The sequence below is a fragment of the Ciconia boyciana genome, chromosome 1, assembly GCF_034638445.1.
Source record: "Ciconia boyciana chromosome 1, ASM3463844v1, whole genome shotgun sequence".
NCBI classification, from domain to species: domain Eukaryota; kingdom Metazoa; phylum Chordata; class Aves; order Ciconiiformes; family Ciconiidae; genus Ciconia; species Ciconia boyciana.
Genome location: NC_132934.1, coordinates 25,187,935 through 25,215,090, shown reverse-complemented (window position 1 = coordinate 25,215,090; position 27,156 = coordinate 25,187,935). Strand labels below are relative to the sequence as shown.

Below are 27,156 nucleotides of genomic sequence, written 5' to 3'. Positions count from 1 at the left end.
AGTTCAGAGACCTCTGACAGTAGTGTGTGGTATCAGACTTTGTGTGTGTAAATGTTTTTCCACTGATGTATACTACATCACCTGTGGAATAGCAACATATGTATCTCTCTTTTGCTAATATCTTTAATACCAAAGCAGTGCTGTTACTGCGGGTCCAATTTTGCCAGCAAACATATTGCTTAAGAATATTTTACAAGGCGTCCATGTTTTCTGACTTGGGGAGCGTCACAGATTGCAGGTTTTGTAGCTTTTGGATCTTTCAATCTAGAGATGACACACCATGATAATCACTGAAGAAGGGTGGCTGAAGAATTTGGGAGTAAGGCAATGGATAATAGCTTGCTCTTGAATACAGTTGATATGGGGATGGCAAATAGATTGGGAACTCTGTGTGTTTGTGTGTATGTGACTAGAGTGTGACGAGATGAAAATAACCTTCACAAAATAGTGACTACTTAAAATGCAAACTGCAATGGATCATAAAAACAAATGGTAGGAAATTACTATTTTTTCCACTTTGCAGTAGTATTCAGAGATCCTATCATTCTAACACTGAATAAACACCCTTTGAGACAGTCTTCTCCCTGAAGAGCTTGAGCCATATTTAGTCCTCTGTTACCAGTGGAAACCTTGGATAACATCACTGTGTATTACTATGGATGTGCACTGATGTAATGGAGTACAATCTGGCCCATGGTTGTTATAGTAAGGGGTTACAGCAGTATTCCTTATCAGTTCAATATTCAGCAACCTTTAAAGAGGACATTACAAACTTCTTAGCACCAGTTGTTTTCATCTGTGTCAGGATGTAATCTCTTTTTTACTGAGATATGACACTAAACTTGTTTGCACATCTTGAATATTCACAAAAATAGGTAATTTGTCATGTAAAACTTCCTTAGCAAACAAAATGGAACAGATTTTTTACTTGATGGTACTTACAGCACTTGAAACAAAACACAGTATCAGAGGTTTTGGACTAATGCTGGCAAAAGACTCAACATATTACTTTCTTTTGTTCATTGTGTGGGAAAATAAAGAACTGTAAATGTAATACTTTCTTTGTAGCTGTTTCCGTTCAACCAGAAGGGAGAATTTTTAGAGGAAAAGACTAAAGACCAATAAAGGGGACACTAATTCTTTGCATTCTATCCCCAATACCAGAGCAGTTATGATTTTTTTTTTAATTTTTGTCTTCCAGTTTAGCATATTATATATGGTGTGTAATTTGCTAACAAAAGTGGAATCCTGACTTCCTATGAGTTTTTTTAAACGATAGCCTCCTGAGTTGTCTGGCTATTTTTCCAGGCATTCCTGTGGTTGAGTAATGATGCTACATTCTCAGGGTTTATGTGTTCATATGTGTTTATATGTCTGTCTTCCACAAATAAATGTACTATATATTTTAACAAATTAGGCCAGTATGTGCTTCAGGAGATGGTTACTGATTGGCTTTGTCTTACTCCATCCAATTAAAAACTTCTGTCACTGCTGGGTACCTGTATCTGTATGAAACTGCAGGTGCATTTGTCTTCCCTGTTTTTTCCTACTGGTGTTGACAAGTCATTGAAGCAAGGAAAGAGGAGGAAAAAACCAGACTTCCAGAAACAAAAAATGGGGAAGATATATAGTATAGAATTTAGCAAGAAGGTTCCCATAGGTAAGGTTGAACAAGTAATTGATGGAAGTTGTTTATTGTCTGAAGGACCTAATTCCAAACCCCAAAATCTTGTGAGAGGATCAAGTAACTGTCAAAGGTTATACAGCTTTTAAAGTCCCAGATTAAAAATAATTAATCTTAGTTTGTGAACACAAACTGGAGGCATAGTGTATTCTCACTCTGCCACAAACAGTGAAGAGAAGAGTTCCACAAAGCATACAGAGACCAGCAATAGCGTTAGGGGTAGCTGGTGGCAATGTGTGCACTGTGAGGCACGTAGCCGATCTGGTGCACCCTGAAGCGCTGATCATCCACTTGTCAGATGGGAGGGACCTGTTGGAGCATGCCTGCTTCCGTCCGTGTCCACATACCCAGATTTTCTTCCAAAAAAACCCCAGGGCACATGGGATGGTGAGATGGCTGTAGGGAATATGGGCAGATAGATATGGAAGGGCAATGGCAAGTCCAGAAGGTCCTGCTCTCCTTTCTGGATGACTAGAAAACCAGGACTACCGTGTATGTTGCAGCAAGCACCTGGGCCTCCATGTAGACATAACTTTTAAGTAATGATCTGCATATCTTAATGCACCACTCCTCGGAGACACAATACCATATTAATGATACGTTTTGAAAAGGAAGGATGAATAGTGAGTTATCTACTTAGAGCTGAGTTTCACCTTTCTCCTCAAAAACTGTTTTCTGTAGTGGGTAGATGTGTGTAAGGTTCCTGTTGGCATGATGACAAGCGTCTGTCTTGTAAAAATATTTCTCTGAACTGGGGGAGGAGGCAGCACTTTGGTTTTATGTTTTGGGTTTATGGTGTGCTGAGTTAGTACCTTGTATTTTTCTGTCTTAATGGTGTTCTCTTAGCTTCCACAGCAGGATTCCTCTGCTATCACCTACTCAGAAGGAAAGGGTCTGCATGTAGTACTCTCTACATGAGTACTCTTTCACTGTTTGTTACATTTGGAGTTAAACCATTGGTAACAGTAGTGAGAAACTACAGGGAAAAATCCTGGTATAGTCAGTTTTATCATATTTTATCATATTGGGGGTTGGACTAGATGACCTTTAAAGGTCCCTTCCAACCCAAACCATTCTGTGATTCTGTATTTTCACCATGCTGCTTTCTGGTTTGCTTAGGGATCAGATGAAGAATTATCCGAAGTCTCGTGGTTTCTGGGGTGATCTTTGTCGCTGAGGAGAATAAAAGATCGTTTAAAGGGACTGAAATGAACAGTATTCCTTGATGTGACAATGCGTTAATTGAAGTGCTGGCCAGTGCTCTTGTAGAAAATTCATGTGCTATTTTACAGTGTTGTAAAATAAAAATTTTAGTTTGCAAATGAAAAAGTTATCTGCTGTGTATCAACTATTTTATAATAAATATAACTTTTTTTTGTTTGTGTTCTAGTCAGGGCAGTTCACAGAAGATATGATTCCTACAGTAGGCTTCAATATGAGAAAAATAACAAAAGGAAATGTTACCATAAAGGTAGGTGTGCATGTTTGAATTAATACAGAGTGAATAACTAATAGACAAAGTGATTTCAACTTGGAATGTGAGAGCGTAGGAAATTTCTTTTAAGATGGTAGGATCATTTATCTTTCTTTAGCTCAAAAATAACTTCTATAAAACATATAGTCATATATTTCTCTGTTACATTAATCTGTTTGATTTCATTATATCCATGCCAGGCAGAAGCTTTGTTGTACTCTTTTGGGTTAGAAAGGTCATAAAATTCTGAGATACTAAGGGAGCTGAGTTGACCTCTGGAGGTGCCTTCTCTTCTCTTCTCTTCTCTCTTCTCTTCTCTTCTCTTCTCTTCTCTTCTCTTCTCTTCTCTTCTCTTCTCTTCTCTTCTCTTCTCTTCTCTTCTCTTCTCTTCTCTTCTCTTCTCTTCTCTTCTCTTCTCTTCTCTTCTCTTCTCTTCTCTTCTTCTTCTCTTCTCTTCTCTTCTCTTCTCTTCTCTTCTCTTCTCTTCTCTTCTCTTCTCTTCTCTTCTCTTCTCTTCTCTTCTCTTCTCTTCTCTTCTCTTCTCTTCTCTTCTCTTCTCTTCCTTCTCCCCTCTCCCCTCTTCCTCTCCCTCTCCCAACTGTAAGTGAAATCTGCAGCAACTTCACTCCGAAGTTATGCATCTCAGCGGAGACTGCGGTTTAGCTCGCATAATATGAGCTATACGGAAATAGAGCATCTAATATAAGTCAGTTGTTGGGGAACCATCTCTTAGGCCTATAGAGAAATATAGGTGATGCCAGTTTGGTTGTGATTCATGCCATAGGCATCAATATAGAGATAAATCACTGCAGTAGCATTAAGGATCTCTCTGTTCTTTGATTATGAAGGGAGCCTGGTTGATTAGTCTCGATCAAATTCATAACTTCTGTCTAAAATTAGGTGAAGGGAATATAGGTTTTTGCCTTTACCTTGGCTTTTCCCTCCTTTTCCTTCATTTCCTCTCCTTTCTCCCTCAGTTCTAAAGATATTATTTTTCCTCTGGTTTGGTATGATTCCTAAACCTAGGGAGGATTTTCTGAAATGATCCGTAATGTGAATATAAGCAGTTGTTAACGGTCTACCCACTCTCTCTAAACAGTGAGCAGGTAAAGGGTGGTAAAAGGGATAATTGACTTCTGTTGATTGGGAGGTGTTAAAGCTGAACTAAAAACCCCCAAACCTAAAATGACTATAAGGATATAGATACTGTGACTGCCTGTCTGTTTCTAGTCTTAGTATCTTGCTATACTTCTTCAAAATTTCACATGACTGTAGGGCCTTCAGTTGTACATTTCACTTGTGTATCTACGTCTCTGTTATAAGTTTGCAGGATAATCAATAGGATCCTCTACAACTGCTTGTATATTACAGTGCCTAGTAAGCCAGTCTTCTGAGATCTATTGAAATGGGAAGTCTAATGTCATCCAACTATTTCCTCTCATCATCCCAACTCTCCTTCCCATATGCCCTCTTGAAATTCATGTCAGGTTTGTCTGAAATAAAAACTCTTAACATTACCCATGATTTGGTCTGATTTTAATTTCCCAGGAAATCTTGGCAGAAATAAATGTTGGTGAGTATCTTAAAACTAAGTCCACAGTAAAGACTGTAAAAGGCTTAAAAGGAAAATGGAGTAAAAGTGAAGTGAAGGAAAATCATTATTGCCTTGGTAACCTCAACTTTGTGCATGATCATTATGATAAGTACATGATTAGAGCCTACTTTGGGAGATAATCTGACCTCACTCTTACCACAGAGCAGGTGAGCAAGAATACAAAGTAGCATCATATAAGCATTTTTAATTCACACATTTGCTGAAAGGTAAATGATTGATGGAAGCCTAAACTTCTTTTTAGTGTAGATGGTGTGTATGTGTGTGTTCATGAGTATAAAAAAAACAAACTGTCACATGATGAGCACTACAATACTCAACGCAACGTTGGCCAAACTCTTCTTTGAAGTAAAAAGTGTGTTCTTCCAGGATACAGGAATTTCAGTAGAGAATTTTTTCAGTAGGGAATGCCTTTTTGTAGCCTTGAACAACCAGCTTTTGTGTGATAGTAGGAGAAAATATCCAATTTAATATTTTAAAATAAATACAAATTATAATACCTGTATTATATTTTTTTATTAAAACATATTGTAGCAAGAAAAGCATATACTGCAAGAGTTACAGGAGTGAAACTTCTGAAATTTTGAGAGGAGAACACCCTCACTGCACAGATAATGGAAGCAGAAAGAATTTTTGTCTTGACTTCTTACTTTTTATAAATTCTTCAGGGATGAGTTGAGAGCTGTTTGAATTGCTAACACCTACAAATGTAAGTGTGCAATGGCTCTCCTTTTACAGTTTATTCCCAAAGGTCAAAATTTTCAGCATTGTTTTCATGGAATTCACTATTAGTAGTGTGTCTAGCAAACGCTTATATTTATGTGCTGCTGCCTAGTGTAAGGTAAATATGTAGGAACTAATGGCATCATGGTAATGAAATCCAATTAAACTTTGGAGTTTGTCTACTGGAATTGGTAGTCAAGAATAGCATTACTTTACACAGTGGGCAGCTCTCTGAAAACACAGAGGAATTTATATGGCAGTACGAGTGAGCCTGCATCAGTTGGACTCTATCTGGGGAAAACGTAGGTGACCAGAATCAAAAGCCTCTTAGCACTAATCCTTGCAGCCAACCCTGTATGCTCAGTTTATTTTGGAGACCCAGGAATCAGAAAGAGTAAAAGGTAACTGAACTGGTCTTTCAGGAAACAGAAGGAGCACACAAGGTGCACATTCTGCTGAGTAACAGTTACGCAGCTTTTTCCATGTAAATGGAGGCTGTTATTTCATCATGCTGTTAGTTCTTATGAATGCTATGTTTGAAACTGATGAAAAAACACACAGTTTCATCGATGGTGAGGTTTAAATTCTGGTCTTGGCCCTTCTTCACCTCTATTCTCAGTATATACAAGGTCATCCAAGCTCTCCCTTATCTCTGCTGGTTCATTTCTCTGCAGCCAGCTCTGCTTGTGCTAATGTGTATACTACATGTAAGGTAAGGCTGGTAAGGGGAAATTTCAGTTTACAGGAACATCTGCTTTGATTGCATTAGGGCAGTACTCATGATGCATAACAAGAAGGTATACTGATAGGCAGAGAGATATTTCCTCTTTTTCTTTGCTGTGGAGTTTCCCTCCAACTGTCCTTGTGCCTATTAGCCTCTCCTCATCAAACATGTTCCCCTCTTCCACTGCCTGGTTTCTTTGTGCCTCATCCCTTGCATACTCATACAGAGGCCAAACCCTAAACTCCTTATTCCTCAAAATACCCACTCCTGTCCTGTAAAGAGGAAGCAACAAATGTGCTCGCTTAGTCCAGGAATGAGTTTGTCAATGAATGAGGAAAAAAAAGGATACTGTAGTCTTGGTTCCCTCTGTTGAATGTGTCTCAACAACCATCCACATGTTGCTGAGCAAAGAGCTGAACTCCGCTGTTCTGCTCTATAGAAAGAACATACTTCAGCCTAACAGTACATTCCTGTTTATCTTCTCCAAAAAGAGTGCCTTTTTAACCAAAATCAGAACTTATGAATATTTTTTCCTTTGGGGTCCAAATGCTGCTTTTCAAACAGAATCTTTCTTGTAAAGGAAAATAAAACCAGCCCCTCTTCAAAAAAAAGTCACAAAATAATCTTTTAATACACCTGCTTTTCTGCCTGTGGTAGCACTTCTAAACCTCAGTATGATATCCCTCATGCTAGGGACAAACTAGACTTGCCTTCTAAGAAACCTAAGAGGGAATCAGGCCAGCCTAGTGAGGGTGGCAGAGATTAAAGGTCAGCTTTTACAATCAGCTTAAGCAGATCATACTGTGAGGTTTTACATTCTACTTTAAGCCTGGCCATACACCCTTGCACCCCTTTTCGATCAGCACCAGTGATCACATGGCGAAGTGGTAGTCAGGTCAGCCAACTAATCTAAATGAAAGTAATCTCTAAAAATCCAACAACCAACCAAACCAAAACCACCCCCATGCTAGTTTCTCCCCAGTCAAATTACCTAAGTAGTGTACTCCCCAAACAGCTGTGTGATTGCTGGTGCCACCGCAGTGTGGGAGAGCAGGATACAGACACTGGCAAAATGAAGCATTTGGGGGGCAGCCTGGATAGATTGACTTAGCTGCAAAACGCCGTATTTAGAGCATAGAATCTGGACAGGAAGAAAGCAGTCTCTGCATTTGGTGAGAAAAATTAAGTTTTCCTTCATCCTTCCGGTCTGGTAGCTGCAAACTTTTAAGCACAACTAACATAGCCTGTTACTAGAGGGCTGCCAGAATTATGTGTTCAGTATGCACACATAGACTGATTGTAGATTCAGATGGATCAGTGACAATATTTAAAAAAAATAAATGTTTAATGCTATATTGTTAGGATTTACGAACTTTGGATGGTGTTAAGTTTTCTAGTCCCTATGATTAATTCATGATTCATATTAGTTATGAAAGAATTTATGGAGAATTCAATGGGCATTGATATCTGAAGAACAGTCTGATTGATGTGCTAATTGTATAGATTTTCTCCCCTAAGATTCTGTTTATTACACAGAAATTAACATGTGCACTAGCTATGACAGCAAGTCAAATAGTGTATTTACAACAGGAACATCACAGGTACTGTCTTACAAGTACAAATGCATCCTAAGGCTATCCCATGCTTTCTTGACCTCTTCTACATCAGTGGCAGATGTGTAGGAGAACAGGACCAGTGGCAAAATTGTGATTAGCATTGTGATACAAAGCAGCAAATGCAGACTCACAAGCAAAAGCTGTTCGTTTCAGTTTAAGTAGTCAAACTGTCTTGAGTTTTCACTTACTCAAAGAGGTATTTTTTTCTTATTGTTCTTTCAGGCATGCAGGCATTCTTTGTCCTCCTGCCTGAGCCTTCCCTTCTCTTTCAGAAGAGTACATTTGTACTGAAGCAGTACCTTCCACTTGAGCTTTAGCAATGCTTCCCAATTCATCCAGGAGAGGATTCTATTTTAATTATTCCTAAATGTCAGTTTCATACACTTTTCATCACATCTGCCTTGCTTTACCACTGATCAAAGAAGTCTACAGGTGCCACAGTCAATAAAAAAATTACCACATTCAACCATAGTTCATAAATAAGCCACAGGAATAGGAATTTCCTTTCAGTTCCTTTGTTTTCTGTCTTTTTCATAGAAACAATAAGGCTATGATTTAGAGTTCATGTAGAGGAAGCATAGGGATAGTTGGAGGCTATACTGATGCTGCTACAGAATTGTCAGACGTGGAAGAAAATTAGAAAGCTGTTGATGGTTCATTCAACTAGACAAACAAAAGTCATTTACAAGTAGACATTCTTCAAATTAAAGTATTTTTTGAGCCAGGATAGTTCAAGTAGGTAAAGGAAATGACTAACAAGTTTGACTAGAGTTGTCTGCGCAGATGATATTGCAAGATCAAGTTCATGCAGGGAGGAGGTGTGTGAGTTTCTGTGGAACTGTGCCTTGTTTTACACTTTGATCTCAAAAGTCATGTTATATATAGTTATAATAGAGTTGTTAAGAATGAGGGGATAATGCTAACATTATTACTATGTTTATTAATTTCAAAACCAGTACTTGGTTTGGAAGCCAATCTGCACAGGAAGTTAATTTATCTTAACCAGTTCTCATGGTCTCTCTGCTACAACAGCATACAGTGAAAGTAAGAGGTGTAGGGGAATATGGCTTTTACATATAAATGCTTATTTCCTTAAAAGCCTGTCAAGATAAAGTACTTGTACGTCACTATTCCTGTATCTAGGTAAGCTGTTAAAATGTTACAGCCTAATTGCTAGATAAAATTTCCAAAATTACTTTACTGTGAGAAGAATGACATAATTTGTTGGCAAGTTGTTGACTGACGAATGGTGAGGGGGATACCTCTTGCTGGAATCCTTTGATGAGCTATTTGCAGCCTAGTCAACAAGGATTCAGAGTGAAATTTTCTTTAACCTTTTTATCCCAACAAAGCAGGTTACCTTTCTCATAGAAATATTATGATATCCAACTGTCAGCTATTATTAAAATTCTTGGATAAAGTGTTGTTTTACTAAACCTGTGAAGTCCTTCAAATATGGCAGGAAATGATCTTCATGGTAAGCAGATAGGTCTTGCGTCTGACCTTTTTCAAACGTCTCGGGACACTGCAAAACAGAATCCATTAAACTTACTGTAAGAGGGAGGCTGAGAAACTGTCTGAGTCAAAAAGTCATCAGGTGAAAAAGTGGCATTCCAGAAGGCTAAGACTGATCACCTTAGGCAAAGAAAGTTGCAACACCAAGTAGGTGATACTAATCCTGTATCTGTTTTTTGCCAGACTTTGGGGAAGACCACTAAGAAGGAAGTACTGTGGTAGTGCAGCATCACTGCCTGGTTTCTTGACTACAGTTCTATCTCCAGGTTACATACAATTCCAGAAGGCAACAAGAACTAAGGAGCCCATGGTCTTCTTTACTTTATTCCTATTTTGGCAGTCATTTCCAGAAGCTAGCAGATTTATTCTCATATTTAGTCTCTAATCCTAGAGTATAAAAGTATCATTGCTGGCATGCTTGTGCGTATGAGTATTTATTTGAACCACACTGAAAGAAAAACACTGATTTATGCAGGCCTAAACATTTTGTAGGAAGATGCCAATTTCACGTGGTCTTTAATTGAAGTTGAGTGTGATCAGAAATGTAAAGCTGTCAGCTTTAACCATGAATTGTCAAATTTTGGCTTGTCAGTATATTTCATAAAACTTGTCACCTATTATTTCCAAAAAAAGAGGAGGCAAAGAGGAAAGATTTTACCACGCAGCATTTGAAGTCTAAGCAGGAAACTATGGATTTTTAGGTTGTGGTTGAGGTATTAAATTACAGGATGATTTCCAGCATCAAAATACCTAATGTACTACAAGTTACGGATCTGTTACAACTATTTTGATGAAGTTCATAATGAAACTGATGGCTATCACGTTTTTATGACAAAAAAATCTATGAGTAAATTAATTTGGGAGTTTAATTCCAAGCAAGTTTTGTTTCCTGAGTGATTTGATTTTGATGGGATTGCTCTATTTTTGGATTAGCTCAGAATTAGTAATCTTTTTGCCTTGGTGAGATGTACTGTTCAATAAGCTAGACAGTAGCTAAAAAATTTATTTTAACAAAGCAAATTTCGAGAGCCTCAGAAGACATGCATCATGAACTGCTGTTTTAAATGATTGTGAAGCTCCAACTAATCAACCTTTGATTCTCTCAGTGATGGTCTTAGGATAGTCTTGGGTATAAAAAAGAAATAGAGCAACAGAAGACATGCATACGCGCAGGCAATGCAGCAGCTTCATTTTCCTTGCTCTTGCACTTCGTTTTCTTAAAATAGCACCGCCAGCCAGTTTCTGCACCCCCCTGGATATTGCAGTCCGGGGGGAGCAGTGACTGCTGCTCCGGGGACGGGAGCTGCGGAGGTTGGGCTGCGGTCACCACAGCTGTCACCACTAGAGGCCAGCGTCCTTCCACGGGAGCTGCAGCCCGGGCCAGTGCAGGCCAGTCTGCTGGAGGGCGAAGCCAAGCCTCTTGCTATTTGCTCAGATGTGGCAGAGAGGGAGGAGGAGGAGTATCCCGGCTCTGTGTCTTCCTCTTCCAGCTTCCTTGGTTGCATCTCTCCTCCCTCCTCTGGATAGTAGAGTTTTCAAGTCTCCAGACATCCTCATAGAAACAGAATCCTCTTGCTTTGTAATGCTTCATCCTGCTATTCAGCAGCAATTAAAAAACATCTTACCTGTCATGTCACCATCTCATGTGTCGTGCAGTAATACAAGCCTCTGTGTGTACTGCCTGTATAGCTCCAGCAGTGTTTCAGCAAGTACTGGCTATTCCATATGGCTGAGGTCGCACTGAAAAGGCTGTACCGTATCTGGGCTGATTTCAAGTCAAAGTGGTTGTTTCTATAAAGAAAATTTTTTGTGGGATGTCCCAGTGATTTATGATAGTTGTGTGTAATGAAAAGCTGTACTGCTGGATTCAGAAGGGCTGTGATCCACAGCAGGAAGTCCAGTTACTAGTGCTACACCCCAGGGATTGTTTTGCATCTTCATTAGTGACCTGGCTGATGGGACATGGTGCACCTTCAACAAGTTTGCTCATCATACAAAACTGGGAGGAGTGGCTGACACAGCAGAGGGTTATGCTGCTGCCATCCAGAATGACCTCAACAGGCTGGAGAAATGGTCTGACAGGACCCTTATGAAGTTAAAGTAAAGTACAAAGTCCTGCACCTGAGAAGGATCAACCCCAGGCACCACTATAGGCTGACTGGCTGGAAAGCAGCTTTGCAGAAAGGGACTTGGGGATCCTGGTGGACACTAAGTTGACCATTGGCGAGCAGTGTACCTTTGCAGCAGAGAGACCAACGGCATCCTGGGCTGCATTAGGAAGAGCTTTGACAGCAGGTCAAGGGAGGTAAAAAACCCTTGCCACGCAACCCCAATACACCAAGCCGGGTTTTTAAGAGAGAGGGCTTTATGTAAAATAAAACCCCCTCTGTCTTTGGGATATATGAAACTCCTGCCCACTTGGAGCAGAGGGAGAGGCTGTGAAGCTGTGAGCATTTCCAGGAGGGAGAGTTCAGTCATGTTTGCATGACAGGACAGTCTGTCACCTCCCTTTTACTCAGCACTGGTAAGGCCATACCTGGAGTACTGTGTCCAGTTCTGGGCTTCCCAGTACAAGAGGGATGTGGAGCTACTGGAGAGAGTCCAGTGAAGGGCCACTACAATCATTAAGGGACTGGATCATCTCACATATGAGGAGGTGCTGAGATATTTGAGACTGTTTAGCCTAGAGAAGAGAAGGCTCAGGGAGATCTCATCAATGTAGCCAGAAGATGTAGCCAACCTTTTCTCAGTGGTGCCCAGTGACAAGACAGGTGGCAATGGGAACAGACTGAAATATGAGAAATTCCATTTAAACCATAAGAAAAAGTGTTTTTTTACTGTGAGGGTGATTGAACATTGGAACAGGTTCCCCAGGCAGGTTCTGGAGTCTCCATCCTTGGAGCAGTCTGAGAGCAGTCTGCTTTGATCAGCGTGAGCTGGACTATACAATCTCCAAAGGCTCCCACTAGCCTCAGTGGTTCTGTGATTCTGTGAAAAGGAGGTAAATGAGGGCTAGAGAGTGGCTCAGAGAATAAGTATGGAGCATACTCAGAATTACTCAATGATCAACTGAGAAGGAAAAGTATGAAAGCACTCTCCTATCTGATAGTTTGGGAAAAGAAGCTCTGGAGACTGTATCTGTGCTGAGAGTTGTGCGCTGCAGTGTGAGACAGGATCATGCATTAGATAGGAACCTCTACAGTGGTCGGGACAAACACATGGGGCCAGAAGCCAGTGTCCTGAGGCAGAACAGGCAGTGTTGAATATCTCACCAGTCATTCAGGGTAACTGTTAGGACTCCTAAAAATGAGGACCAAGAGTTGATCTCAAGGAATCACCTAAACCAAGCTCGTGCTCTGAGATGAATCAGGTATTTACGCAAATATCTTAGCTAATTGTTTCTTAAAATTTGTTCTTCCATGAAGAAGGTTCTATGATATCCCTTGTTTTGTACAATGTTCTTTCACTCTACGTGTTAGAAAGCTTTTTTCCTAATATCTGACGCGAGTTGCCATCATCACAAATTGAGCTGCTTTTTTCTTCTATATCTGGTAGCCATTTCCTGGGAAACACTGGTTTTGCTCCCCCCTCCCCTCTTTATAGGTCATATTTTCAAAATCTCTTCTCACCTTTTCTTTTCTCATCTGGACTTTTTCAAATTTTTCTGTCTGTTGTATAGACATGCTCAAAGCCAGAGCCTCCCTGACACTGAGGATAGGGCAGTACATACTTCCAAAATTGTACATAAGATGCTTCTGCTAATACATTCTGATTTAAGATCTGCAACACTGTTGAAACACATAGTTAGTTTGTGAACTGCTCAGGCTTTTTGTCCTGCTTTTTGTCCTTAACCTCTACCTGGTTATTATCCATTTTGTGCTAGTGCATTTGGTTCCCTCTGTCCAAATGTAGCATTTTGAACTTGTGTGTGTTACATTTCAGCTGCCTTATTTCAGACCATCCCTCTAGTAGGTCCAGATACTTTAGGATTCTGATCTTTTTATCCACTCCCAGCTTGAAGTTATCTGCAGTTTACATAAACATATGTTCTATTTCAGCATCCTGTTGGGACACCTGTGAACCATAAATGCTGTCCCTGGTTAGCTCTGTCCTCAGCAGCTTTGCCTCATTGATAAATGCTGGGAATCAGTCAGGATTGCTCAGGCTTGAGAGGTGGAGGGCAAGGGAGACACACGAGGAGAGTGCTAGGAAGCTGCTCTATGGGATTAAATCTGTCATGGGAGAACGTCCTTTTCTTGTCTAATCTACCAATATTAGATTACCTTTTCCCAGCCATACATGCTGTTGCACATCCTCCTGGCCTTTCTCTGCTATTGAGCTTGTTAGTCACATCTCGGTATACATGGACTTGTCTGTGTACAACATGGTGTTGGATGTTGCTGGTGCTACCTTATTCTGCCCAAATACTCTTCTGTGTTTAGAATTTCCTCACCTGTTGTGGCTGATATTAGGTTTTGTGGCTGATATTTTCTGAATACTTCCAAGCAGAAAGATATATTTCTGAGTTCAAGTATTTGTAGTGTTGGATTCAGCTTGCAAATTAAGATGCCTGAATGTAAACAGCTATATGTCTGCAATGAGGGTTAAGCTCCTTTAATAATAGTCAGAGGAGCTCTAGTCAGTACTGTCAAGCCTAGAGTGTGATTCTGTCATCCTAAAGAAGACGTTGCATCTGGTCAGCTGAATAGCTGTCTAGGCTTCACTGACTACTGTGAGATTGTAGGTACTGAACCCATGCATTGACATTGAGATACAAATGTGTCATTGTACACATCTCTGTCCACAAGAAATATCCTACCCAGCATGTCTGACAAAACATGTAAAACTGACATCTAGAAAATACTTTTCCCGTAACTTTCTCATTAACCGTCAAGCCTTCTCACAATATAAGCTAATTGAAAGAAACACAACTAGAGTGTTAATGAGCCTTCCTGTAACTGAAAGCTTTCGAAAACCTTTGAACCTACTCCCCAGCTGCATTTTTGCTCCACTCTCATGATATACCTCTGTGCAAAAAAAAAAAGGATTTGCTCCTTAAACATAGCCAGTAGCTGTGGTCTTAAGAAGGAGCCTTAGATCCACATGAAGAAACTGAACAAGAGAGATATCCAGAGAGATTCCTGTTTTAGAAGAATTTGATTTAACAGGTAAGTATAAGCACTATGGTAAATGATGATTCCAAAGTATGGTGATTAATCTAGTTTACAAATTAAAACATTGCATTATTTTATGAGAGTGTAGACCTGCAAGCACGATAAGAGTTGCTGCTCTATAGGAGTAGACAGGAGCAAATAAAATAGTGATTTATAAAATGCAGTAGAAATAAGATGTATGCCTTTGAGACCGAGCCTAAACAACAATTCCTTGAGATTTTAATCTCCTGTGAGGCCATGGTACTGGGTATCAAAGAAACTTTTTCTCTGTTTGGTTTGGTCATTCTGTAGGCATTTTCTGATTCTTAAAATCAGCTGGTCTTCTAGGGATAAAATTACCTCTTAAATATTATGAAGTTTTTATTCCTGAGGGGCCAGTGAAAGCCATGGGAGCAATTTGAAGTCCCGTCCCTTTTTAAAAACACCCAGACAAAATAAACTTCTTTTTATAGCTAGCTGTATGTTCTGTTGTTAAAGTCTCCTGTCTCCTGTCTCTCAGTTCACACCCAGAATATACTTTTTACCTGTGTATTAAATACTGGGATACAAAAATAGATGATGTACAAAACATACAAGGCTCATGCAAGAAAACTTCTTTCACGCTAAGACCTCTCCCCTTTCCTTCCTGGGTGCCTCTTGTATTTTCCCAGTCCTGTCTGTTCAGTCATGTACAGTGGAAATGGTTTGGGGCAGAGATTTGTGTTTTGAATGAAGTAGTTAACTCTGTCATTTGCTATTCAATATAATAATGAGTATTAGAAAGCTACTGCTAGCACCATTTTAATTTCATAGGCAGAGAGGTGGAGATTTTTTTATTTCATGCATTTATTTTCTTTCCCTATTTCAGGTAATTATAACTTAATATATTGACGTAAACTGGGTTCCCAAGCACTATTAAAAACACCTAGTCTATCTTGTGTCCTTCACGTTGTACTTTAATGAATAGCTGTAAGCCTTATTAGGGAAACTGACTGGAAATGACTTATCTTTCCATTGTTTCAAGGTGACTTTTTCTCCTAATGAGAATAATACTTGTTCTGCAGTGCAATTTAATATAGTATAGATATAGTATATCATCAAACAAGGACAAAAACAGTATTTCTTCATCTTGTATTATTTATTTTGTGATTAGTCCAGGCTACATAATCTTGTAGATTTTTGTGGCTACCAGGAATAATCGCTGTCAGTCTCCAAAAGTCTGATCTTACTACTGGCCTTCTGTCCTCTTTCCCCTTCTTTCTTCTCTGATCTACCAAGAAAATAATTTAGTTTCTTTTTCCAGACACACAGATGTGCACCAGATGGTTAATGATAGTTTCAAGGTCCTGATGAGTTATTAGAATAATTAGTGTTGGTGTGAGGTTTGTCATCTAACCATAATACTGAACTGTGTACTCATCTCTTTCAAGCTTTTAAAAGTCTTTAAGACTTTTGAAACAGCACTTCAAATGTCAGTGCAGATAAAATTGATACCTAGTTCATGGTCAGAAGTTCACTCAACTTTCTTTCATATGTAAAATTCTTGATCTTATAAAGGGGATCAAAGGCAATCTACATTTAGATGATATACTAATTTTATGCTAGAAGGAACAGTAAGATATCAATCGGAATTATTTTAATGGTGAATTGGGAAATATTTTTTTCTAAAATATGAACATAAGGTGTTGAAAATTATAGAGAAATTGATACATAAATATGGTTTATGGATTGTGGAATTAAAAATAGAGTCCACAGGCCTTATCCCAAGGGTCTTTTAAGTCTTGCTCTTTTGTGCAAGTCTGTTGCCACAGCAAGTTTAATATGTTTGGATTTATAAAGTATAAATATGAAAACAACTCTTAAGAAAATTTTGCTTCTGTGTATGTTACTTCCAAATTTAGTTTGTGCTGTAATAGATATGCCTCCTAGATCTAGTATATTGTACATATTGTTTTGATAGCTAAATCTGATTAAAATAAGAAAGAATTACTTCTCTTTGTCCTTGACATAGGAAGAAATCCATTCCTTTTATTTTTCATTGTTCATAATTATTTTAATAGGTGTGTCACTTGTAACACAGCTGACTGTCTTTGGATGTAGCTGCAACAGCTACATCATCATGGAGCCCTTGCCTGCATGATTTAGATCCTTTCCTTGGTATTTTGATCTTGGAAACAGTTTTGAAACAAGATTATTGTCATCCACCAAAAACACTGAATTTTTGCAAGCAAAGCAGAATAAGTAACTCCTGTACAGACAAATAACATGCTGGCCTTTTAACGATAAGGAATTCAGTGGGATCACCAGACACTAATAGCATAAGTATTTGCAGGATTGGAGCTTTATAAAATCCCAAGCAGAATTTGATCTTTCTTTCCTTAAGATTCACTGATTAGTCACTTCAGGCCTACCCTACACTACTGTTTCCTTTCTGGTTCTGATCAGTTAATCCATGTGTCTTTTAAAGCACATTTGATGAACAAATGGGAGAGCTGTGGAGGTATTGGAGCTCCCTCGGGTATGTCATCCTTTACGTGGACTCAATCTGCTCTCCAGCCAACTCTTTATTTACTTAATATCTGTCTTTATCCTGCTGAAGGCCTGACACATTCTTAACTCAGGTATCCCATGCCCCATAAAAATGCAACTTCATAACTGTTTTCATACAATGATGCTATTCTTTCTGGGTTTTAGACTGTGTATTTGCAATAATTCACTTTGGTATCTGAGTAAGACTTTTCTTGCAGTGAGTGGGAAAGGGTGGCGTTCTCCAAATGGACATTTGGAGCTGTTAATGTCACAGGACTGACTTGCCCTCTGAATGTGCCTGTCCCCCTCTGTTGACTGGAAGGGGCTGAGAAGACCAGTCTCTTGAGGAAGGTCACTTAAAAAACTGCCTGCATTTAGGCATTGTCAGTACAACCTGCATGCTGTATGTAAGAGTTCTTTTGTTCTGTTCTGTTAGTACTGTATAGTTCAAAAACGTTTTGGGGTTGGGGTGTTCTTACCTTTTCCAGGTATGGGACATTGGAGGGCAGCCAAGGTTTCGAAGCATGTGGGAGCGTTATTGCAGAGGAGTCAATGCGGTTGTGTAAGTTTTCTTGTGTATGCTGATACAAAATGTATTTTTAAAAATGTATTATTAATATAGATATGCTTTTCTTCCTGTCCACCTCCATCACGTAAGAAGGCCCAACACGATAAAAGTAGTGTGTTTTACACATCCAGCAACCCAGATAGATAAGTAATTGCATGTTCCAGGCCATTTTTTCCCCACAGCCCGTATTTAATTCTGTATCTTCCTATATTAATAAATACAGGGCTTATACAACTCAGGACTGTTCTAATGCTGTTGTCAATGAGAACACATTTGTCACATTTCAGATGTTTTAATGCAACTTTCTGCAAGTGATGGACAATACCATAAATAACTATATTCCCATTGCAGTTACATGGTGGATGCAGCAGACTTAGAAAAAGTAGAAGCTTCAAAGAATGAACTACACAGTTTGATAGATAAGCCACAATTGCATGGAATTCCAGTAAGTATTTTGATTATTATTCTTACCTGAATGTAGACAGTGTAGCCTAAATCCTCATGAATTGGTTCCTCTGGACTCTTGAAAATACTAGCTTAAATATGATGCAGCCTTGATACATTGAGTGCTCTTACAAAAATTATTGTGGCATTTTTTCAGAGGACTAGGCATCTTATCAGTGCCGCAGTGTGTTTGTACATTTTCTCGTCTAAAGTTCAGAATAGATTTGGAAAAAAATCATTTTCACATGTGGCGTTATCAGACAGTAATTACTTCCTGTCAGTCCCCTTGTTGGCTGGGGTCGAACCAGTGACCCAGATATGTTTCTGGCAGTATCTTAAGGCATGTGAGATTTGTCTTTCTGAAGATTGGCAGATGCTAACATCAAATAGTGTCCTCTGCTTCCAGAGATTGTGGAGGAGCTTGAGTTTTATGTGTCCTGACTTTTTCTTTTTCTCAACTTTTTAGTTTTTCAAACTAGACTGTGTGGAAAAAATATAAATATGCATCTGTTCTCCAGTAGGAAATGTCAAAGAATAGTATATTCTGCTGAAATTCTAGTGAGGAATTATGGAGGTGGAGGCTAACGTTGGTTTAATTAAATGTAATCTGCCAATTTAGACCTAGTAGGAATCCATCCGGTTAGCACTAATCTTTGATGCTGACATCACCAAGCAAGAGTTCATACCTTTGATCATAAGAAAGAAAACAATGGTACATACAAATCAGGAAGAAGTTACTTACAACTTGATGGCTCTTGCTTGGCCCCTTTTATGAAAGCAAATATTTGGACACTTGGCCAATGCAAGTGATCGAAGTCGTTTGAGGATGAGTAGACAGCCAACATGAAATCACTGTGAGAATGAAGTTCTCGCACATCCGTTCTCGAAGGAGAGTTTTTCAAGTGACTCTCCCTCTTTTTGATAAAGTTTGCTATTATTATTGTGTTTTTATATGTTAAGTACATATTGAACAAATTCTACAGAAATCTGTAGTCACGCTATTCATGGTGAGTGACATTGTCTGTCCTTTGTGCTGTCTTCACATCCTGTTTTACTTCTCACTTTTCCTTCCTGAAATGATAGATCTCTCATATCTTCAGAAGTATTTAATTAAGTTCCTTTCCTTTTATATGTTATAATATCACATTTCAATTGCCCAACCTGACCAGCACGGTAATTTCCAAGGTGCAGTAATGTATTTTTTACTTACTTTTATTTCATAGGTAGTAACTAGTATTGAACTTCCTTCAATTTATTGTACTTGGGCTTTGGCATTATAGATTTTAAGGTCGCTTTATTAATCTGAGACTGCAAGTAATGAGTTTTAATGTGTTCCAGATTCATGGGAAATAACGGGACAGTCTTGACTCAGAATTGTAATGCATCTGGAAAACAGTAATGCAATCATAGTTAGAAAAACCTTCCATTGCTTACTTTATCTTAGAATGTGCTCAATCCATTTATCTGACCTTAAGTTATACTTGAAGCCTTAAGTATTGCATAGGAACTCTTAAGTTCCAGCATCTATTCAGTAAATTTTCTGCATTTCTCAGACTTTATTCCTAATGGCTGCCTTTCTGATTTCTACCATGGATGTTCAAAGTGGAGGGAGAGGGATCAGTCATTTGGCTGGTGCTTGGGTGATACGTGGTTTGGATGCCTGGCTGTTTCGTTTGTCAGTATTAAGAAGCAGGGGAGCAAAACTGTAGAGAGAATCATGTCTGGATCTTGAGGACCCAGCCTCTACTGCTGGGTCCCTACTTTTGATTAACATTAGTCTGGTCCTGTGAACTGAATGTCCGTTGGTGGCTTGAGTGCACCTGGTGCATACTCTCCAGGTTTAGTTGCATGCAGTCTGATGCCATCCCATAATGCCATCCAGAATGGAGAGATGCACTTCCAGAGGAGACTTCTGATATTGATGCACCCAGAAATAATTGGATCCAGTTTTCAGAGGGTGTGCACCCAGCATCTGACCCTGACTAGGAGCGGGATTTCCATGATGATCCCACAGTCATTGATCATTTTGAATATGTCTGCTATTGCGTTCTAAATACTTAGCTGCAAGATCCAAAATAATGCCAACAAATGATTAAAGACAAAAAAAAACTTTTATTGCTCCTGGATTTAACATGAATATGAATGATTTCTTTCAGGTGTTAGTCCTTGGAAATAAAAGAGACCTCCCAGGTGCACTGGATGAAAAGCAGTTAATTGAGAAATTGTAAGTAGCTGGCCTGTGTAAAAAGCTGAGGCACTGTGAAATTTGGTATGTAAGAGAAAATTGTTGGTAGTCTATGGCAATAACTAGCTATAAGAGATTCCATTTTACATTCGCAGATACTCCACTTCAAGCTCTGCTGGCAGCTGAAATAGCAATGTAGGCTGATAACTGACTGCAGTAGATTTGAACCTCTCTTGATTATTATTTCGGTTGTATAAAGGTGTTTCAGATAATCCTGTTTTCCCACCACTGAAGATACAACTGCTATAGATAGTAATAGGCTCACTTACACTTTTCAGAGTACGTTGCAGTGGCAGTTTAATGCTCAAATGGCATTAGAACCATTTCAAACTATTGTCTGTAAATTTAAGCAATTCAGATATTTTTGGCATGTATCCAAAGCATATACTTATGGATTACTGAAACTAACTTAAATTGATGCATTGTAAGGGTAATTGTAAAGGAAATATACAATATTGTAAAAATGGCCAGTGTAGCACTAGTTTTGCAGAATAGGATTCTATGTCTCAAATAATGTAATTTTAATCAGTAGGAAGTGAAGTGATGTGAAATTTCAGTATAGAAGGATGGTCCAAAGGCTAAGCAACTAAACTGGGACTTAGGAAACACAGAATGGCTGAGGTTGGAAGGATCCTCTGGTCATCTTGTCCACCCACCTGCTCAAGCAGAGCCACCTAGAGCTGATTGCCCCAGACTGTGTCCAGGTGGCTTTTGAGTATCTCCAAGGATGGAGACTCTGCAACCTCTCTGGGCAACCTGTGCTAGTGCTCAGTGACCTTCAGAGGTAAAATGTGTTTCTTTATGTTCAGAGGGGGCCTCCTGTGTTTCAGTTTGTGCCCATTGCCTCTTGCCCTGTCACTGGGCTCCATCTTCTTTACAGCCTCCCTTCAGGTATTTGTATACATTAATAAGATCCCCCCTGAACCTTTTCTTCTCTCGGCTAAACAGTCCCAGCTCTCTCAGCCTTTCCTAATATGTGAGATGATCCAGTCCCTTAATGATTGTAGTGGCCCTTCACTGGACTCTCTCCAGTAGCTCCACACCCCTCTTGTACTGGGGAGCCCAGAACTGGACACAGCACTGCAGGTATGGCCTTACCAGTGCTGAGTAGAGAGGAAGGATCACCTCCCTTGACTTGCTGGCAACACTCCTCCTAAGGCAGCCCAGGATACCATTAGCCTTTTTTGCCACATTGCTAGATCATGTTCAACTTGGTGTCCACCAGGACCCCTGGGTCCTTTTCCACAAAGCTGCTTTCCCAGACATCGGCCCCCAGCATGTACTGGTGCCTGGGGTTGTTCATCCCCAATGGCAGGACTTTGCACTTCCCCTTGTTGAACTGCATGAGGTTCCTGTCAGCGCATTTCTTCAGCCTGTGGAGGTCCTTCTGGATGGCAGCATAATTCTCTGCTGTATCAGCCACTCCTCCTAGTTTTGTGTCATCAGCAAACATGCTGAGGGTACGCTCTGCCCCATCATCCAGATCATTAATGAAGATGTTGAACAGGATTGGACCCAGTATTGATCCCTGGGGTACACTGCTGGTTACTGGCCTTCAACTAGTCTTCGTGCCACTGATGGCCACCCTCTGGGCCCAACTGTTCAACCAGTTTTCAGTCTACCTCACTGTCTGCTCATCCAGCCCATACTTCCTCAGCTTGTCCAGGAGGATATTATGGGAGACAGTGTCAAAAGCCTTACTGAAGTCAGGGTACACAATATCCACTGCTCCCCCCTCATCTACCAAGCTGTAGATTTCATTGCTGAAGGTTATCGAGTTGGTCAAGCATGATTTCCCCTTTGTGAATCCATGCTGACTACTGATCACCTTCTTGTCCGTCACATGCCTGGAAATGGTTTCCAGGATTAGTTGCTCCATCAGCTCCCCAGGGATTGAGGTGAGGCTGACTGTCATGTAGTTCCCTGAGTTCTCCTTCCTGCTCTTTCTGAAGGTAAGAGAGACATTTGCTTTCTTCCACTCTTCAGGCATCTCTCCCAGTCGCCATGATCGTTCAAAGGTTATCGAAAGTGGCCTCACAATGACATCAGCCAGCTCCCTCATCACTCATAGGCACATCCCACCAAGGCCCATGGGCTTCTCTATGTCCAGTTTGCTTATGTATTCCCTGACCTGATCCTCTTCCATCACGGGTACAACTTCCTTGCTCCAGACTTTCCCTCTGGTCTCTGGGGCCTGGGATTCCTGAAGACTAATCTTGCTAGCAAAGGTGGCATTCAGTACTTCTGCCTTTTCCATGTCCTGTGTAACCAGGTCCCCTGTCTCATTGAGCAATGGGCCCACATTTTCTCTTGTCTTCCATGTGTCACTTACGTACTTATAGAAGCCCTTCTTGTTGCCTTTGACATCCCTCACGAGATCCAATTTCACTTGGGCTTTGGCTGTCCTAACTGTGTCTCTGCGTGCTTGGACAATGCTTCTGTATTCCTCCCAGGTTACCTGTCCCTGCTTCCACCTTCTGTATGCTTCCTTTCTGTGTCTGGGTTTTGCCAGGAGCTCATCGTTATCCACTTAATGTCCCCTGGCTTTTTTTCCAGACTCATTAGGATGGGCTGCTCTTGAGCTTGGAGATGATCCTTGAATATTAACCAGCTTTCTTGGGCCCTTCTTCGCTACAGGGCCTTATCCCATGGGACTCTTCCAAGCAGATCCCTGAAGAGGCCATCTGCTCTCCTGAAGTCCAGGGAGGTCACTATTTAGTTTTCTTCTTTATTAGAGTCTCTTGTGTGATCTCAAGACTCTTTCCTTCTCGGTGCTTCCACTCCCCATCTGCTCCAGGAATGTAATCTGTTTCCTGTATGTCTGTATCACTTGTGTGAAGATAAATAAATGAAAAAATAACAAAGTGCTCAGAAACTCTGAGGGGGATAGGGAAATTCCCAGAAAGAAACAGAAGTTAATTAAGAATCAGTTTCTTCCTAAATGTAGAGGCATCCTTTCAGTAGGAATCAGATCTGGTGTATTTAAGTATGATATAATAAACATCCTGGAGATTAATGTTGTGATCATTTGAGTACTGTTATTTGATTTTAAGAGTTACTAGAGATAAAAACGCTGAATTCTAAGTGAAAAGAGTAAAAGGTGAATGCTAAGACATGGTAATGTTATTTTCAGCTCATGGATTTCTGTGTTTTTATTATTCGCTGTTACACTGACTTAATGAGAAATTTGAATTTTTGTGAAATGACTCTATAACCTTTTAATCTTTATAGTTTAAGAAATGTGGAGTTTTTTGTGTGCAGCAGCATAGTTTAAAAATTTAATACCTGAGGATAGAATTGAACCCACTGAGTAAAAAGTAGAAAACATGTAATTTAATGGAAATTTCTGTTGTCAGTTTTTGTGGAGTTATAACATTACTTATAACATTACTTATTTTATTATTTTTGTTTCTGTAGAAACCTTTCAGCTATTCAAGACAGAGAAATCTGTTGCTATTCTATTTCCTGTAAAGAGAAGGATAACATTGGTAAGCTTATTTTTCTTACAGCATCATCAGCATATACTTTGGATCAGATGTTAAAAATGTTAATGAGATTTTAATATCTAACTCCAATATATAACTGAAAATCTCAGTTTACTTTGAAAGATTTTGTTGCAAATATTGCATGCAATTGTATTTGTTTTAACATAGAATTACATGTAATTTAAAAGTCACTTGTAGAATTGCTTAGTTCCATGAGAAGTTAAGAAATTAATTTGACAGGGGCCTTGGAAAAGCATATTTAAAACCCAAAGTAATTGAATCCCTCACAAAAACTGTTACTTTTGAAAAAATAGTAACTGGATATGAACACCTTCCAGTTATTAGGTGATAAAAAATTTTGGTGTTTCGCTCCATACATGATTTTACTTTGTAAGCAGGCCTTACATGCATGTGGCCGTATGGCGATGTTCCTCAAACTGAGGGCCTAGTGCTTTTGTCCTACTGGAGATGCAGAGAGTGTATCCTGAAGTCAGCGAGGGCCTGTAAAAGCCCCATGAAGTTGTCTTCCATCTGCCTTTGCTTTTTGCCCTTTACTCTCTGTCCCCCCCCCCGCTTCCTTCCACTTTCCTGTTCCTTTCCTCTGTCATGTTCTCCCCCTCCCTTCCCTCCACAGGGCAGGAAAAGGGTGCAGCACAGGCTTAGGCAGCAGCAGCAGTTGCCTGGGGGCATGCTGCCTCTGTGCCATGACACCTGGGCTTCAGAGAGCTGTGGCAGATTTCAGCTGTGTGCAGGGACATGTTAGGCAGCAAGGGCTTCTTTTGGAAATAGTGTACGCGATTTGGGTATGTTGGTTTGAAGGAGACCAGGCCCAGGTTTGCTGCAGCTTGGGATGCAACAGTTCTCTCTGTGTGAGTGAGGGAAATACACAGAATGTACTGTTACAATCGGGAAGATTAGACTTTGGGATATAAGGACTGAGGAAGATGACATAGTCAGGATTATCTGCATAGGTGAAGGGCAGTGAAGGTGACTGAGGTTTTAGAAATGCAGTGCTTGATCCTCATCAAGTTGGCAAGGCTGCAGTGGAGGAGCTCAAAAGTGGTATTGTGACTAGAAACTGGTAAAAATAACCTAATTTCTGAGAGGATCCTGGAGAAAATAGGTTTGATCCTGGTTCATTTATATGGATGGCCTGGAGGAGAAAAGCATGCAAAAAAAGCATGCTAAAATTTGCAAATGGGAAAGTAATGAAAAGAATGATCACTAATGCAGAACCATGTAGATCACTTACTTGTGGAAGTCCTGGGAGCAGTGATGAAAAAGACTCAAATCCTAACTGAGAATCAGTCAACTATCTTCCAGTGTAACATTGTGCCTAGATAGGCTAACCTGGTTCCTGAATATTTGCCCAAAGAAACAACAAATGGGAGCAGACTGCGTATATCACGTGTTTGGAACTGCGGGCATTACTGGAGCACTGTGTGCCATATTTTGAGGAAGACCTTGAGAAACTGAAAAGAGGTTGGGCAAGAACCTAGGGAGATCAAGGGACTGGAAAATATCATTTATAATGAAAAACTATAATGAAAATATATTTAGCTTATTAAAGTGATGAAACTACTAGGCTGTTAAGGAGAAGACTGGGAGCTGTCTTCTTCCTCTGCATTTTTGATTGATGTCAATGCAGTTGAATGAGATGATAGTCGTTTTTCAGTGCAAACTGCAGCCTAGCTAAGTGGTCTCATCAGGAGGTGTAGGTGTAAGGCTGCCAGTTTCTGTGTCCTGAGAGACTGTGGAAGATGAGTATATAGTTATTGGCTTTGTCTTAGAAGCTGTGGGATGCTTTTGTCTGCAGTCTCAGTGCCTAAGCTGGTCTGCCAGGATATTCATGGAGCGCTGTTTTGAACTTAGGACAGATGTGGCAACAAATCTAAATTTGAAGGCTAGAGCTGTTGCTGCCCCCTGACATCCTTCCTACCTCCCTGACAGATGTTACTGCCTTGAGGCAAAAACGTCTAATCTGCTCATGAATCAGTTTGTGAACTGCTGCAGTTTTCAGCCCAATGTATTAGATTTTATCAGGAGGGGTACCAGTTTCAGCTATCAAATTTTAGTCCAGTGTTGCATGTCTTTCAGAGATCTTGGACTCCTACAACCTACCTAAATGGCTTCTTAATGCTTTGTCACATGTTTACCCTTCTCTTTCCTTCTGGTTGTGTATTTCTGCCTTTGTTCTCACACTGCATTTCATTCTAGTCTGGATTTTACAGTTCATTTTATGGTCATCTTAAATCTTTGCTTTTCCAACAGTTCTTCATCTGTGGCTTAGAGAACTTTATGTCAGTCATTATATTTCAAGAATACAAAATGCACATAATTTAAAAACAAACAAACAACAGAAAAAAACCCTACCTGGAGTTTTAAGTACTGAATTTTTAATTAGGTATAAATGAGAGCCTGTGGTTTCTGGGATTTGTTTGGGGTTTATTTATTTGTATTAACCTGCTGGTGTTCTGTTGTCCTTTTACACTCTGCAAACAGGCTGTTGAGTGTTTCATTTTGTTTTATCTATCTGTCCTGGCAGACATAACATTACAATGGCTTATTCAGCACTCCAAGTCAAGACACTGTTGAAGAAAACTTTTGCTGAAGATAACTCTTTCCCAGTCACTTTGACTCCTATCAGCTATACACAACTGAAAAGATAAAGAATGCAACTGTGTACTACCAGGACTCACTTTGGTCGTATTTGTTAACAGAAGTAAAACTGAGTTATAGCTTGTCTCTCTATTTTGGTTCTTCTTTTAAAAATCCAGATATTTGTCTGCCTAGGTGAAATTCCTGAACGCCTTAATACAAGACTGAAAGAATTCAATACTTTTTGGGGCTGAAAAGTTTGAGTTTATGCATGTGAACTGTCAAATACTTAGTAATTTTTTTCTAATTTGGAACTGAATAAACTGCACAGTGGAAACAGATATGACTGGTTTTTTGGAATGTATCATATAATTATTCATACAGAATGTTTTCCCTGCAAGCACCTGTAGTTAAGTATCAATAATCAATTAAAACGATAATTAAAAGCATCTTATTTGAACAAAATGCTGTTAGTCAGAACACTTTCAAATACTCCGATTGGTGAGAAGTTATTTCCAAAGTTGTGTATTTGTAGTTATCTAGATTTTCCAGTCAATAATGTAAATGATTCATGCGAATATTCTTTGGGAATTGGAAAATAAAACAAATTCTAGACAATCCTGTCCTTCTCTATTGGGAAAGGAAGTAGTCTGGAATTGCAGTGGATGTTTTTCTCTCTTAAACTGAGAACGAGATACAGAGAGAGAGCAGGTGAGATCATGTGCATCTTTTCTGACATTATTACCCCCCAAATTAATGGATTTCCTAAGTATTTTTCTTGTAAAT

At 39.6% G+C, this 27,156-nt stretch overlaps 1 protein-coding gene across 2 annotated transcripts in view; it reads left to right on the top strand.

The window, feature by feature from the left end:
• LOC140655173 (ADP-ribosylation factor-like protein 8B) overlaps nucleotides 1-26,709 on the top strand; it is a 28,601-nt gene extending 1,892 nt beyond the window's left edge. Inside the window, exons 2-7 of one of the 2 annotated variants that reach the window (XM_072869313.1) lie at nucleotides 3,075-3,155; nucleotides 17,519-17,592; nucleotides 17,950-18,043; nucleotides 20,199-20,266; nucleotides 23,705-23,775; nucleotides 26,318-26,709. In XM_072869313.1, coding sequence (XP_072725414.1) covers nucleotides 3,075-3,155; nucleotides 17,519-17,592; nucleotides 17,950-18,043; nucleotides 20,199-20,266; nucleotides 23,705-23,775; nucleotides 26,318-26,367 — 438 coding nt within the window. In that variant the 3' untranslated portion in view covers nucleotides 26,368-26,709. The remainder of the gene's footprint in view (nucleotides 1-3,074; nucleotides 3,156-17,518; nucleotides 17,593-17,949; nucleotides 18,044-20,198; nucleotides 20,267-23,704; nucleotides 23,776-26,317) is intronic. The other variant, XM_072869396.1, reaches the window with a different exon arrangement.
• The last annotated feature ends 447 nt before the right edge of the window (nucleotides 26,710-27,156 follow it).